At 41.8% G+C, this 17,245-nt stretch overlaps 1 protein-coding gene across 1 annotated transcript in view; it reads left to right on the top strand.

Annotated features, from left to right (window-relative positions):
- csmd2 (CUB and Sushi multiple domains 2) overlaps positions 1-17,245 on the top strand; it is a 229,725-nt gene that overhangs the window by 34,197 nt on the left and 178,283 nt on the right. The window contains exon 3 of the mRNA XM_037092394.1: positions 9,198-9,310. Coding sequence (XP_036948289.1) covers positions 9,198-9,310 — 113 coding nt within the window. The remainder of the gene's footprint in view (positions 1-9,197; positions 9,311-17,245) is intronic.

The raw sequence follows: 17,245 nt of genomic DNA, 5'->3' as shown, positions 1-17,245 counted from the left end.
GACCAAAAGTATGTGGATAACTGGTTGTTACTCCCATATGTGACTGCTGAAAATCTCATTTCACAAACAATAGGCTTTTATATGCGGTTGTAGTACCCTACATGACTCTGGAAAGATGTTTCACAAGAGTTTTTACACTCTGGCTGCAGGGATTTGCTCTCATTCAGTCACAAGAGGTGAGGTCAGGTACCAATGTCATCCCAAAGGTGTGTGGATGAGATGAGGGTCAAGAATTTCAAAGCAGACTCAGAGAACAATTTGTGCGCTGACCTGGGTCTACTCCTGTGATGTTGAAAAGGGAACTGTTGCCTCAAAGTTAAAGTCAACAACTGTCTAAAACATTGCTGTATGCTGTGGAAAGATTTTTCTAGAACCAAGTGTGAAAAACTAGCCTATGGTCCTAGAAAAAGCTGCACACGTCTCAGATTTATTCAGGGGTTCAAATAGGTCTGTTGGTTCGCCCCAGAAAAACTACCAAGATTCAGATTGTGAACATCATCTCCTAAACAACTTAAGTAGATGGGGTCTTGTTTTAAAACACACACAAAAAAAAATGCATACAGCTTGTCCAGCAAAATTCAAGTCTCTGAAGCCCTGAGATACAAAACTGGTTTGAAAAGACATTGTTTGCGCCTTTTTAAAAGTCAGAATCATCTCTGTGTTTACTCATTTAGTAATGTGTGTTAATAAGAACTCTGTGGATGCATAAGCTTGACCATGCATCGAAGGTGTAAATATTGTCACATTCAAGACACTTGCAATACTCTGGATGAGCAGTACGAGGACTTGTTTTTTCCCTGTTGCACAGCCAAATTCTAAACCAATTTCCCATCTACTTCAGTTGTTGTTGAATGCCGAAGCGCTTTTCTTTTGCTGTGAAGTCAGAGAAATGTTCTGTAGACTGCAAAGCTTCAAAAAAAAATACATCAACATTTCCATCAGCCTGATGGTGCATAGATAATGACTGAATTTTCATTTTGGGGTGAACCTATCCCTCAACTGTAGACACGTCACTGAACCATCGGAAATAGCAAAAATGGCAACATTTGCAAATGCGTGCGGAAAGTGGTGTCCACATACTTTTGGCCATTTACACTAGTCTAGAATGAGACGGATGGGGGAAATTAAGTCAAAGTGAGGGAGAGAGAACGATACAGTAAAGAAGGAAAAGCTTGGTGAAAGAGGGATTGGGTGTGTGCTGTACTAAGTGACATGTGGCTGCGTTTGATTAAATAACATAACCTTTAAATCTGAGAGATTCCGGGAAAGGAAACATTGCTCTCGGCTACCTCGTTACACAAGTGCACATTAGTGTTTGGTCTGTTTTTCCATTCTCATCCTGCTGCGGTCGTCGCACCACCACACTTAGCCAATTCTGCCTTTTAATGCATCAATTTCTTGACGCTTGTTAGTCTGACTCATCAGCACATAATTGTGTGTTATGTAACCTGCTTATTTGGGCATGACTGGACCTTCGCACTACTACTGTTGCTCTTCTGTTTATTTATTTTTTTTTACATGGAAATGAGGATTTATGAGTCTCTCAAAATGACGATCATCATTCATTTGGCAGCTCATTAAATGCTGCTAACAAACACCCTCTAACCTTTATACATATTTCAGAGAAAACGGTTACACAATACAATGCAATATGTCAATACAATGTCAATACAATAGACATTATAAAACAGCACCTTAAAATGACATCGTACAATACAAGACACACACATAACTAATTATCTCAAATGCTGAGTGCCGTATAATGTTTGTATTTATTTGTGTTTGGATTCACTTGTGTCTCTTGTGTCTGTCCTCTCTGTCCTTGAACATTTACTCCATCCGTGTGTGTCATAATTGTTCCATTTATTTGTCGCACACATACACACAGGTACAGACGCGTAAACAGCAACATTTCTCATGGCTACCACTTAGCTTTGTCACTTTCCTTGGGGCCAGAGGGTGGCACAACATTGAATTGGTTTTATTTTATCCCTAATTGTTTTCTGCCAGAGGATTATTGCAAAGCGATTTGTGCGGAGCAGAGGGAAACACAGTGGACGTGTGGACGTCACCTTGTTTCATTTGTCAGCCTTGATTTGTTTGCTGTAAGTGTAATTGACTTGCGTCTCTACAAAGGGCGGAACGAATGAACCCAGAATGCAGTTCTCTTTTGCTTCCTTACCTCCACTGTCAGAGTCTTCATGTTGCTCACAAGGCTTTTCATAAAACACATCAGGTCCATAAATCCACATTTTTCAGCAAAACGAGAAAGGTTGTGAAGGATTGAGTTATTTAAATAACTATCTGAGCACTCTGCGTGGACTTGCAAAGGGATCGTGCAGCCCTCTGTGCTGCCTCACAGGTATCTGTGGTGTTGAGCAGATGCAGATAGCATCAGGGCAATGTAATACACCGTTAATGGAGTGCAGATCGCTTTGAGATAAACCAGTCACATCACTCACTCACTCACTCACTGACCGGCAGACACTCCAGGGGGAGTGAAGTTGTGTGCATGTGCATGTGCGTGTATGTATATGTGTGTGTGCAAGCCATAACTCCATACAGTACTTACTCCAACCCTGTTGTGTGATTAGATTCGAGGAACAGATATAATTTAAGATGATGGAGCATTTATCTCCGGTAAAGCCACTGGCGCACTCGTCCGAAAAACTCCTCCATTCATTTACACGCACACGTCCTTTAATTTAGCTGCCGATGACTATAGCAGTTCTGCAGGGCAAATGACAACCAATCAGTCCTGTGTTGCCACCCGTGTCTTTTTACGGCCGCAGAAATGAACACAGTTGATGAGTACGGCTTTCCATCACTGTCCTGACACTCTAAATGATTCACTTGTTTTCACCGTTGCATTTGTTCTCGCTCTCTTTGTCTCACCCGAGTTCGTCTCTCCACTCAGGAGTTCACATCGTTTGCGGTTTCCAAGTTTTCATTTTTTGTCTGTTTTTCGAACGCCACCCACCCGCCCACACTCACGCACGCACTTCTATTTAGCTGTTCCCATTTTCTCCGGAGTATTTCATCTGTTCAAATCTCCTCAAGTCACTGCTAATATTTTCTCCACCCACTCCCTACCTTCTTCCTCCTCCTCTCACCTTGCCTTCCACTCTGCTTTTTCATCATGTATCAGCCTCTCTCCCTCACCGACTCCCCCCCACCCAACCCCAACCCCCCTTCTTTCTCTAGAGGCACTGGTTTGTTAATGACTTCACTGCGGTTTGTCTCTCAGTTGGCGCCGAATGCGGTTGATTATCTCGCCATCAGCATTCGGCGTCAGAGACATCTGAGAGACTCCCCCGCCCTTGCTGTTCAGCGGCGATGCGCAAATACCTTGTGATGTCACACGGGGATGAATGTTAAGAAAGACGGAAGGAATTAGCCTGCTCTATTCAGAAAGATGTCAGTCTTGTTTTGAAATATTGATGGGCTGTGGGATCTGTGGGAAGCTGTGTAGAAGATGTACAAATCGTTGCCGCCTCCATAGATGTTCACCTTTTGTTGTGTGGAGTTGCATGGGTTCTGGACAACTGTGATGGAGATGGAGAAGGAAGAGACAAAACTAGTGGCAAAAGTGGCTTTTATTACAACGAAGACTTTTAATGTTATAGGCATGTCAGAAGTTGTATCATCTTCCTCTCCTGCAGGGCTACTTACCGGCCTGATTACTGGTTACACGTTCGCAGGACTGCAGATTAAATGAGAGGAATTCAAATTGAAATCGAGAGAGCTGAAGGCTAGCCATAAAAGTCTATCAAGGCCAGATCACGCCCTTGGGCAAAGTGACGCGGTACATTACAGCTTAGCCAAAGGAAAGGGATAAGACGGCTGATAGAAATACAGTGTAATTGCTGTGAAAGTCTTCCCGTTAGTCGGAGGAATCAAATCGTTTGTGTGGGAACAGGGTGACATTTTAACCTCCACTAGGCTCCACGGTCAGCTTCTTTCACTATTAAGCAGAAACAGTGATGAGTCATACACTGGTGCACACACACACACACACACACACACACACACACACACTGAACAGCAACAGTTTGGATCTAAGCGTGCATTTTTTACATATATATTTCCTTTTAAAAACAACATTAAAGAGTCTGATTTAGCAGTGGAAGAAGATTTTCCTCTTGCCAAATCCATACAGTGTGTTTGTGTGTGTGTGTGTGTGTGTGTGTGCGTGTGTGTGTGTGTGTGTGTGCGTGTGTGTGTGTGTGCGTGCGCCTGTGCGTGATTATGTGTATTGCAATGTCTGGGCCGCTACATCTCAGCATTGGCGTCACTGTGATAGGCAGTCAGTGGAGAGTTGGAGCTTAGAGAGCACAGCAGACGCATCAGCCCCTAGCCTTGACCACTGACAAGTTATAGCTGCACAGGGTCCCATATAAAAAAAGAGTACACACTCGCGCAAACACACATAAAAACACACGCATAGTTCTTCACCCTGCACTTCATCTGCCCCCTCTCCCTGTCTCTCTCTTACCACACATCATTTATTGGCTAATGTCTCCCCTCTACTCAGCCATCAAAATCTTGCTGCTGTATCTATTTTTCTCCCCCCCCCAACGCTCTTCCTTCTGAGGGGAAAATCAGCTGTATCAGCACTTTGCTTACCCTCCACCCTGAGAACACACACACACACACACACATTGACTGAGTGAATAAGATTAAAGGACGAGTGACCTGATTTAGTCTCTGTCTGTTTACAGCTGTAAACATGCATATATTTGGGAGGGAGATCGCAAACGCACACACACACTCTCACGCGAATGTTTTAATGAATAAAAACTGCTTGTGTGCGGTTGTGTGTGCTTGTGCGAGCATGATTCCCTGAATAGCTTTAGAGCCTAATGAAGGAGTTTCTCGCCGTGACTCATCCCTGCTCGACTCAAGCTCATGCTTGGAGTTCTTTTTTTACATTCCCACATACTGATGATGTTTCTCTCACCTCCCTACTTTTCATATCCTGCCCTCCCTCAAGCTGCTCCTCAACACTTCCATCTCCTCATTACAATATCTTCTCGACTTTCCTTTTGCAGTCTCCTTACTGCACATACGCTCTCAGTGTGTCTCGCTCCCTCTCCGGTTAAGATGGGTAGTGGTGGGATAATTGGAAGCAGAGGTTCTCCATTGAGAAGATGCAGAGGCCAGTCAGGTGGAAAGCCTTCTTAATAGACCTCTGCTCTGTCCGTGCACACACTTACACACACATACTGCATAAACTGCGACTACGGCCATGCACATTTATCTCAATTCTTCTCCTCAGAGGCCCTCAGCTTTCCATGCAGTAGGATATAGCCAATGATTTCCCATAAATATGCTGCTTCTTTTAACTTCTCTCTCCTTCTGTGTCTCACTCTCTTTCATCCTCCCTCCATCAATTTACCGCTCACTTGAGACACCTGCGCTGCAAATCTATTCTTTTTGTATTGCTCAGTTGCAATCATATCTCGCATCTTTTCCCCGATAGCAGGCAATCCCCCAGCTGGCTTTTTCACAATACCGGCTGTGCGCCTCAGATTGCCACAGCCCATATCACATTGCAATATTTAATCTCCCCTCGCATGTCAAGCCAGTTTTCTGTGTGTTTTCTGACGGTATCCATTTTGTGTTCTCTGAGCCTGGATGATCGCCAGATGATCACGATTCGGTTGCGTCAAGAAATCCCTCCCAGTTTGTAGACATCCCTCACCCTCCTTCCAGCCATCATACCCTCTATCAACCTCCCCTTCCCCGCAGTGCGCCTCTGAACCAAGATGGCTGCCTTCCAACTCAATTTGCGGTCAGCGAAGGGGCTATTTGCATGAACATGTGTCCCATCGTTTAGCTGATATCCCACCGTGACAATCTCTCAGAGAGGAGTGAAATCATGCATATATTAAAGTCCTCCCCCCTTTTCGGTCCAATTCATCTTTCCCGCACGGGTGTTTTTTGCATTTGTTTCCCCCACCTCCGATGTGGTACTTAAGGATTAAGTGAAACACTGAGGCCTCTCCTAACTCCGGGGGATAAAAAGGGAGGGATGTGATGGATTGTAAAGAGTGGGATACACATGCGGTGAGAGAGCGCATGCGGGAACTTAAAGTGAAAATTAAAGTGGCTCTCGGGAGGGAAAAATTTGAGGACGAGCTGAAAGTAAGGTGAACAACATCGTCCTCCATTTGAAGCTGTTAATCAGGGATCTATAGCAGGCACACACACACACACAGTCATGTCCACGCAGAGATGAATCAACCAGTGGTGACTGGCAACAAATGGACAGTGGACACCTGTTTTATAATTAGCATGAGTGTGTATGTGAGTGCTGCCAGTATGTGGGTGGCAAGCATGTTAAATGGATCTAATAGCTGAAGCTGCAAAAGCCGCTGCTGAAAGCTGGCCCTAATAAGACAAGGTTCATTACGCAAAACTATATTACTTGTTTCCAACATCATTTTAGTACACTGGTTATTAGTCCCTCAACAATTTTATTTGCCGCACTACTCATCACAGTACTTTAATAAACATCACCAAACATGGTGATTCTGTCCCCCGCTACCTCTTAAAATCTAGTTAACTTGACAATAACTTGAGTGGGTTATTCTATTGTGACAAGGACATCAAAAAATACCATATAATTATTGTTTTATTATGATCAGTAAAGCAATTAGTGATGATATTGTCATTTAAACTAAGATTATATATGACCAAGACTAGCAATTTTAAACTTTGGAATAGTGGGACCCTCTGATAATAGTGGATAATTACAGATTTTTATTTTGAAATTGAAAAACAGCACTTGTGTCAACTGACAACACATGCATGCACACGCGCGCACACACACACACACACACACACACACACACACACACACACACACACACACACACACACCAATGGGAAATCCATCCCTGATTTAACTGATCCAGGAGGACTAATTAATCCCGAGTGCTACAAACTACTGTAAGAAGCTAAATCATGGTGACAGTGGCTGGAGATATCTGAAGCACTAAATAAGACCCTTGATAGCCTTTTTTTTTTTTTTTTACCTCGGCCTACTTTCACAAGGACTGCAAGGGCAAGCTACTCTTCAGCCGACCCTGATTCAGAGGTTGGAAACTTAAAATATTAAGGTAAATGTTAAATGTTTAATTCGGAGATGGCATCCGCTGCTACAGCACCTTGCCAGTACAGTACACCTGTTTGGGCCACCTAGCGTAATTTAACTAAACGTATACCACGACTGAGCTCGAGAGAGGGACTGTAACGTTAGTGCAGGCACCTGTACATAACGGTTATCTGAGCGTAACGGTTATGTGAAGCTGACGTTTACCGTGCAGGTTAATGTAGCAGTGTGGCTAACTGACCAACCGGTTTGCGTTAGCTAGCTTGTTTAATTTGCTATCAAGCTGCAGCTGGTGATGAATAACTGCCACTGTCACCTACTGTACTGAACAACTGGGTGGGAAGACACTGCTGCTACTTACAAAACGCTGTTTAGTTGCTATTTTAGCGTATGTTATCACAGCGTACACAACGTCGAAGTCATAATGGAATATATATGACGGTAAGTTTCACGCAGCATTTCGGTTGGATTACGAGTTTGACTTTTAGCGTCCTAATTGTCAGTGTTCAATTAGCCTGCGTTTTTTTTTTTTTCTTTCGGGCAACGTGTTATTGATTCATTATTGATACTGCCAGGTTATCTAGACAGTACTCATATAATGATGACTCCCCTGCTGGAAAAAAAATAAAAATAAAACAAAACAAACAAACAAACAAAAAACAAACAGCGTAAACCAGCAGAGCTGGTGACCATCAAGACAGCACATGGGATGCTGGTGACCAGCTTCATCAGCAACTTCACCAGCAAGACTATGCTGGTAGGCCAGCATAATTAATGGGATCTTGCTGGTGGACCAGCTTCATCTTGCTGCTTCACCAGCACCTAACAAGCATAGACCAGCATGGACATCATGCTGGTCTATGCTATGTTTTTTCCCAGCAACTAGACAAAATAGCTTAATTGCTAGATATATCACTTGATCAAGATCTAGACAAGCGCTATAGATCTTCCACACTTTTATTTTTGTGTTCACTGTGCCTTATGGCGTCCTATAAAATGTGCATATGCCTTGGCTGCAGTAGTTTAGGCAGGCTTTGGTCTGCTGTCATGGACCGGCGGCGTCTGTGCATCATGCACACCTGGGTCACTTGGCCACCACATCAAAGATCATGCATGCCTATCCAACACATGTTGATACTGTGATAGGGATTAATTAAGCATGTGTCACCGTCACCTGTGTTTAGAGGATTGCATATGATGCTTTATAAATCAAGCTGTTTCAGACATGTGACACTGATGAATTCAACAAAACTGCTTTACTGAATAAAATCTTAAATTCATATTTAGAATCAAACAGTTACCAAATATAATTTTTGTTGGATTGGTCTCAAATAATCACTGCTGTTAAAATCATTTTTGCTGTTTTCCCAAATGTTAAAAGTGGTATGGTTAATTCCAATGTTAGGGAACACTGCTGAAATAATTTGTTTTTCCTAAACCTAAAACTAGGATCAAATATATGCCACTCTAAGTTAGGACCTCTTACTCTGAGGAGTTTGATAAATGCAGCTTCACTTTTTATCTTGCCCACATAGCCACAAATGGATTATCAGAATTGCACTGTGACTGATGGTGAAACAAGCCTTAGCATGGTCTCCAACATGAAAATGGAATCGAGCACTTAAGAAACCTTTAGACATCACTGGTAAAAAATGAATAGTGAACATTCTCTGTTCAAGTTGAATTGCTCATCCAAAAGGTACTGGATGGTTATGAGAGATGGCTGTTGACTCAGACTGACAATTTTTATGTTATTTTCCATTCAACTGTTTGTTCATTCCCACACCCGTTGCTGTGTCTAATTTACTGAGGACGCTAACTGCAGTCACTCTGTCTTCGCTGATGGAGAGAAATCTGTTGAGGTTTTCTGTCCTGTTGAGGTCTTGGCATTTTAATAATTTGTGTATGATTCAGAGCCTCGTTATACAAAAAGTTATCCTTGAATGCCTGAGGGAACAGCTGGCTTGATGGAAGTGGGCTTCATACCTGACCTTGCAACCAACTGTGCTGTTGATTGGATCTTTTTTTTTTTTTCCTCTCTCATCTGACCGTTATTGTCCTTCTGTCCATTTGTTCTCAGGTTAACGGGGTTCCAGCTGCCTTCACCCATTGTGAGTACAGGCTCCAGGCTCACACTGTGGCTACTGTCTGACTACGCGGTCAGCGGGCAGGGATTTAAAGCTGTCTATGAAGGTAACAGAACTCCCTTTTTGTTTTTGATCCATAGGAAAAATTATCCTGTTGGATTTTTTCCTTGAGTGTTAATGATGATGCGATTAATTTGAGGTCAGTGTACTTGCGCAATAAGCCACATAGGTCACTTTTAGTGAATTGTTGAATTTCTACCATGCTACTCAATAATTTTCAGTAAGGAGGGAACCTTTAGCCACTTGTGTATGTGTGTGTCATAGCTTCACAGTGAAAGACTCAGTGCCACAGAGAAACACAATCTGTCAAATATCTTTACAGAGTTAGAGGGAGAAAATATGGTATCTACAGTAACTCACATTATTGTACAAAAAGCAGCTGTGTACTCGACTAAATGTATCACACAGCTTAATTTAAAGGCATTCTTTCCAGCTAGGTTATCATCTCTCCCTTCCATGGCCAGGACCTTTATCATTGTGACATGGAATGCTTTATGACCCATGGCAAGATGATATTAATAATGGCACGCTTCAAACCCACGCAGGAGGAAAGGCAAGCTCAGGGAGGGGAAGGAAATACAAGAGAGTGACTAATTAGGCTAATTACCTGACAGGAGTTTGTCAGTCTTTTTGAGATATGTGAGTGTGTGGATGTGGCTCGACGAAGCAACATCAACCGACTCGGGAGGCCTATGACCACATTGCGTGACTAGATAAAACCGAAGACAAAAGAGCAAAGAGACTGTTTGTTAACTCCACTGGGAGGCAATTGGGGCGTCGTGTCTTTGTTTCTCACTGGTGGAAACAGAACTGTCAGACACGTCTAGCTTCTGACCTTGGATGATGCAGTTGTCTCTTGCTGCAAATGTTTTTATTTTTTTGTAGAAACTTTTAGAAAACAGCAAACTACAAGTAATTTAATGGTCCAGTGTAAAGGATCTTTTGGCAAAAATGGAATATAGTCCGCTATCTTAGACACACTGTCATGTGTCTAAGTTAGCTCAGACTGGACAAACTAAACATTGGCTCCAGAGAGGACCGCACACATATTTAGTGGCCCCTGTGTAGAAGGGTAAGATGAGGGATGTTCACTTGCAAAGACACAGCTTGATAACAACAATACCGCGATCAGCCCCAGTCAGGCTCTTCTTGAGTTACTGCTTCGCCTGCGTTTTTCTGTACAGTCCATGGCACACACATACACCATAAAGCAAAGCGAGTAATGTAAAATAATGTAAATCTTAAATCTTCAGTCCCAGGGAGACTGGTTGAGGCATATCAAGCCTGTTCAGCACCAGGCTATATCAGCGCAAAGACCTAATTACCTGTCACCCACCTCACATGACACTGGAGCGACCAACTGCAATGACCCGTGCCACATGAGAAGAGAGGGAGGCCCTGCTGACACGTGGTGCTGCCCTGTGGGTTAGAGTGAATGTTAATTGGAGAATGAGAAATACAGGAGATACGCGAAGCACAGCATCAGCTCGCTGTAACTAAGTGGATGTAAGACCACCCACAGTTGGCCTTTATAGCGCATGATTTACACACATGAATCTTTGCATTATGTTCTGTATTCCTCACATGAAGTGAAACCGCATCCTTTTTTCTGCTTCATTTAATTATATTCTGCTATGTGCTGTTCTGCTCTTCCTTTGAAGCTCTTTGGCAATTTCCTCAGTGCAAACATAGGTTCTTCTCTGTACTGCTGAAATCTCGCTGGGGCTCCCTGGCACAAAGGCCAAAGATAATGAACTTCCATCCTGTGGTTAGACCTGTTTTATCTGGTTACTGATTGTAATTAGTGAACAAAAAGGTTTCAAATTGGCCGAATGGTAAAAGTAGCCCAGTTGAACGAACAATCCAATACATTCTATGTGTGTTCCATGCTGGCCAAAACCAAATTGGGTTTTTTTTTAAAGAAATATTACACAACAGCCATTTTCTGCGATATTATAATGTCTGATATGTTTACCATTCAGAGATTAAAGGAGATTGAACATTTTGATTTAAACTTTGCCCAGTTAATTTCCACAACAGAGCATAATTCTCCTTTGTATTATTTGGCAGGCTTGCATTTGCTGTCAGGCAGGAGTAAAATTAAGTTTCAAATAACTTTTCTGCTATTGAACTACCCAGGAAGCTGTGAAACACCATGAAGATGTCACAGAAGCGGCTTTGTGCTGCTTTGTGTGAAGTCAGCTTGACCAGAAGCCACTGGCATAAAGCCACTGTTATGCTTTGATTTGATTAGTTCATAGTCAGAAATAGTGCACACTGGTCAGCGGGAAACAAGTTTGAGAGCAGGCAGTGACCAATGAATATACATAATGATCTCACTGTTTCTTTGAGGAAGTTTCCAGTATCTGGTGGCTGTCCGCTGGTAGTTTTATAATGTTTTCAATTTACATGTGTTGTCCTGTATATATCCCTTCAGCCATGTCTCACGGATGGTTTTCCTTGTGGCTTGAGCTCTGCTCGTCAGATAACTCTTTTCTCTTTTGTTTTTCTCTGTCTACACAATTGTCATTCAAGGCAGCCTGTTACTCTTCCAAATATATTCGCAGACAAAGTAGGATCATAACCAGTCTCTTTTTGTCTTGTCTTACTGCAAAATGTGCCTCTTTTTTATAGAAGTAAAATTTGATGGACAACCACAAGACTTTCTGCATAATGGAATTCTACAGCTAGCACATCGTATTGTTGCGTGTCCATGGCTCAGTCTAAGAATAGCTACACTCCTTAATGGACCAAGTTATACTGTAACCAACCTGTCAAATGATATGTTTACCTGTGTGTTCCATATTGATGCTATTTGGTTGCCCATCAGGTTTTGTCCTCCCCACCCACAAAGCAATGCAAGTTGAGCATGTTATGTGTACCTCAGGGAAAGTTCATTTTAGAAAACTTTAAGGCGAGGAACGCCAGCTGTGTGTAGGTGGGTATTAACCAGACCTGCAGCTTGCTTGTGTCACAGATGTGACACAGCTGTCTCATGCCTCTGCTTTTGGTTCCAAAGTGTTTCTGAAGTGACTGGCCAGATGTTTAGCTTTGCTCATTTTCACACTGGAATCATTGGCTTTCATCTTTTCTAGAAGAAAATGTGTAAGGCATGTGATTCAAGTGTGTGAGCGTGCATATGTGTGTGTGTGTGTGTGTGAATGTATATGGACAGAATCACAGTCACTTCCAGGTAGACAACAGGTGGATAACTTGCATTGTGGAGATATGTGATATCAACAGACTTGTTAATTTCTGTTGTCACTTCAGGTGTAACTGTTAAGTGGTCTGACCTATCTGATGTTTCATCTTGATATCTCCCCAATGTTGGGACTCCTGCTAATTGTGGCTGTGCTCAAGTTGTTGTTGTCTGTAGTCTGTGGCCTGAAACATAAATTAGGTCTCCATCCTAGTAAGGGTTAGGGTTAATATATTAAAGTAGGGTAGATATAATAAAGAAACATGTACTGTAGCCGACTGAAATATCTACACTTTGAAATGTCATAATTAAAAAGCAAACTAAAAAAAAAGACTGCATAAACATGCTACAAATTTCATGTCTCTACTTCTCAATAGTTGTTATTTTTTACGCAGTTTGTTACACTTCATTTGAGACAAATGCTGTGAAGCAGACTTGGCTTGTAACCGGTTTGTTTTGTCTTTTCTTATTGCAGAAGTCACACTTTTTTACAGAATTAAAATTGAGTTTGTCAGAGAAATTGAGCATTTTCTCTACTTTTCCTAATCCTCTGCTCCTTGAGAAAACATCAGCATTTATGTGGCTTGTGGTTTGAAATTTTGGCTATTATAGTTAAGACAAAAAAAAATGTTGAAATTAAGCCTGCTCCCTTTATTTTATGCTTTATATCTTGCAGACTGGAAAGGAAACCACTGTCCTATCTTTAGCTGTTGTTGTGTTTGCTCATTCCATATGACCTACTGTCTAGCCAAAAGACGACAACTGCTGTTCTTGGCTTTGTAGTTGCACTGTTACACACTGGGAGGGGATCAGTGTACCTCCGATTACGGTTTTGTGCATGTATGTCTGTGTGCCTTATCATCTTTCTTTTTAGATGCCACTGGGTATGTGTGTGAGGCTTTTACTCACTTGATGTCCTTCCATTTTCTCAAATGGGATAAATGTCTTTCTTTTTTCTTGGCTTGATTGGCTTTTCTCAGCACAGCTTTTGGCAGTAAAGCCTCAGTATTCTACACACTCTTTTTTATTAGGACTGTGCTTACTGTCCACCATTTTGGTGTCAGCCCATCTCGTCTATATTAGATATCTGTTCTGTTTCAGCCCACACTGCAATAAGCCTAAGTGCTGCACAGTCCATCTCCCCAACACACTGCGTAATGGCCGAGACCACTCTGGAATCTCTCCCCTCTCATCACCATGGCAACCACCAGACTCCTTTTTTTCTGTCTTATTCTTCTCACTCTCTTCTCAATCTCTTTGCAAACTCTTTATTCATGTATAATCTGTAGCTATAGAGAAGGAGCTAACGGAGGCAAGGGAATTAGGAATGTTTCTGAGCTTCTGAACTATCTACTGGGAATAGAAGGGAACTCTTATCTGTTCATGTCTTACTGCGTTCCTAGTGCTCCACCATTGCCTGTTTTCTCTCCATCTTTTTTCTCTCCTTACTCAGTCCTCTTTTGCCCTTTTCCCAGCTCTATGTCAGTTCGCCACCTCTGTGGTTCCCGTTCTGTTGCCTCCCACCTAATGTCATCACTCTCTATCTGTCTCTCTTTTGAATATTAAAGTATCAAGATGATTATTCAGTCATGTGTCGCCAAGTTTCTCTTCCGTCTGTGTCTTAGTTGCATATTCAATGTGCCTCCCAACTGGGTCAGCTGAAGAAAAAACGCAGCCAGCCCTGCCGCACGACTCAAGCTGTCTGCCTCCTCAGCATTAAGTCACTGCAGGTGTTTGAAATAGGAAGAAAAAGACAGACACGAAATACTTCATGAATTAACTTGTATACTTTTTTCCAACCAGTCTTGCTTGTATTAATTTATCCTTCTTTAAACTAATTACTGACTGTATATTTACAAGTTCTTCATCTGAGTTTAAATGTAATATAAATGCATTGAAACAATGTAGTTGTGAGGGAAATCAGATTTAAATGTGTCAGTAAGTACATAAAAGAGGTTTAACAGCAAGTCACAATACGCTATATCTATATATCTCTATCTATCTATCTATCTATATCTATATATCTATATATCTCTATCTATATCTATATATATATATATATCTATATATCTATATCTATATATCTATATATATATATATATATATATATATATATATATATATATATATATATATATATATATATATATATATATATATATACACACTATATTACCAAAAGTATTCGCTCACCCATTCAAATGATCAGAATCAGGTGTTCTAATCACTTGGCCTGGCCCCAGGTGTATAAATTCAAGCACTCAGGCATGCAGACTGTGAAACAAGACATTTGTGAAAGAATGGGCCGCTTTCAGGAGCTCAGTGAATTCCAGCGTGGAACTGTCATAGGATGCCACTTGTGCAACAAATCCAGTCGTGAAATTTCCTCGCTCCTAAATATTCCACAGTCAACTGTCAGCTCTATTATAACAAAATGGAAGCGTTTGGGAACAACAGCAACTCAGCCACGAAGTGGTAGGCCACGTAAAGTGACGGAGAGGGGTCAGCGGATGCTGAAGCGCATAGTGCAAAGAGGTCGCCGACTTTCTGCACAGTCAATTGCTAGAGAGCTACAAACTTCATGTGACCTTCAGATTAGCCCAAGTACAGTACGCAGAGAGCTTCATGGAATGGGTTTCCATGGCCGAGCAGCTGCAGCCAAGCCACACATCACCAAGTGCAATGCAAGGCGTCGGATGCAATGGTGTAAAGCACGCCGTCACTGGCCTCTAGAGCAGTGGAGACGCGTTCTCTGGAGTGATGAATCACGCTTTTCCATCTGGCAATCTGATGGACGAGTCTGGGTTTGGAGGTTGCCAGGAGAACGGTACATTTCAGATTGCATTGTGCCAACTGTGAAATTTGGTGGAGGAGGAATTATGGTATGGGGTTGTTTTTCAGGAGCTGGGCTTGGCCCCTTAGTTCCAGTGAAAGGAACATTGAATGCTTCAGGATACCAAAACATTTTGGACAATTCCATGCTCCCAACCTTGTGGGAACAGTTTGGAGCGGGCCCCTTCCTCTTCCAACATGACTGTGCACCAGTGCACAAAGCAAGGTCCATAAAGACGTGGATGACAGAGTCTGGTGTGGATGAACTTGACTGGCCTGCACAGAGTCCTGACCTGAACCCGATAGAACACCTTTGGGATGAATTAGAGCGGAGACTGAGAGCCAGGCCTTCTCGACCAACATCAGTGTGTGACCTCACCAATGCGCTTTTGGAAGAATGGTCAAAAATTCCTATAAACACTCTCCTCAACCTTGTGGACAGTCTTCCCAGAAGAGTTGAAGCTGTAATAGCTGCAAAAGGTGGACCGACATCATATTGAATTCTATGAGTTAGGAATGGGATGGCACTTCAGTTCATAGAATGAGTAAAGGCAGGTGAGCGAATACTTTTGGTAATATAGTGTATATATATATATATATATATCTATATATCTATATATCTATATATTTATATATCTATATATCTATATATCTATATATATATATATATATAATATATAGCGCGCAAAGGAGCAGCAGAGGTAGTCACTCCAACAGCCACACAGCCATCTCCCATGTCCATCAGATCTGATCTACAATAGTGTCTCTATCTACTCCCCACCCCCTCTCTCTCCTATTAGCATGAGAGAGAGGAAGGTGTGGGGCAAGTAGATGAGGGTGATGAGAAAGCAGTGGAGCATGAGTGAGTCTAGTGCCTAATTGAAAAACGAGGCTCTTCCCCTTAAGTCAGATAGTGGGCCAAATGAACGTGTGATGACAGAGGCAAAAGAAGAGTAGAAACCTGGATCAGATCCTGCAGCTCTAATGTTCTATTTTCCCTCCACAGGGGCTATTACACATTTTACTCAGGGGTGCATTATGTCCCTGTTTGTGTGTTTGTGTCTGTAATTTAAAGGGAGGGCTTGAGGGGCTTTATAACCTGCTGGGCACCTAAGAGATACTCAGATGTTGATGCTGCTAGCGCTGATAAAATTGTCTTTGATTAGGAAAGATGCACAAAGTAATTGTTTGCCAAATAGCAATTTACATTGATCGTTTGAATCATTTTGATTACATATTCAGCATCATTCAGCAGCAATATTATAGCCCTGTCTTCTCTCTATTGATGTTATAATGCCCTCTCACAATATTAGCAAAGCAGTCTTTTGGCATAAAATCATCATCACTGTGAAAGAAGGAAACAAATAACAAAAAAGAATGTTTAACACAAGTGAACAAGTTTCTATAAGACTCAAAGGTTATTATGTCAATTATTTTCTTATTGTTTATTAGTTTGCCTCCATATTTGTTTTTAAGAAACTATACAGCCGTTCTTCATATAGTCTGAATTGATGCCTTACTCTGTTATCCCATGTGCATCTCTTTAGCTCTTGTTCCATCAGTAAGCACTAGTTTAACATGAGATTGTTGCTTCTAAAAGGTTAGCACACAGTTGGAGGTTGTTGTTATGTTGTTTTTGTCATTGTTCTGGCAACAAACATAGGTTCAGCTGATATTCAGCTTCACCGAAAATGAAGTTCCTCTTAATGGAGATGAAACAAGGAAACATTCAACCTAAATGATAGGTTGCACTGTAATTGCAGGTTCAGACTTAAATGCAATATTAACCTCAGGTTTTCATGTATTTGATTTTTGATTTACTATGTAGTGATGTTTTACTACAAGTATCCCACTGTCTTCTCTCTGGATGAATGAGACGTGTGAAGAATTCATGGGCTACCGCAATACTACTAATTAACACTATAATCAGTACATTTTTCTGCTAACTAA

This window comes from Acanthopagrus latus, chromosome 3, assembly GCF_904848185.1.
Source record: "Acanthopagrus latus isolate v.2019 chromosome 3, fAcaLat1.1, whole genome shotgun sequence".
In the NCBI taxonomy this organism is placed as follows: Eukaryota; Metazoa; Chordata; class Actinopteri; order Spariformes; family Sparidae; genus Acanthopagrus; species Acanthopagrus latus.
This window is presented reverse-complemented; position numbering and strand designations above follow the sequence as displayed.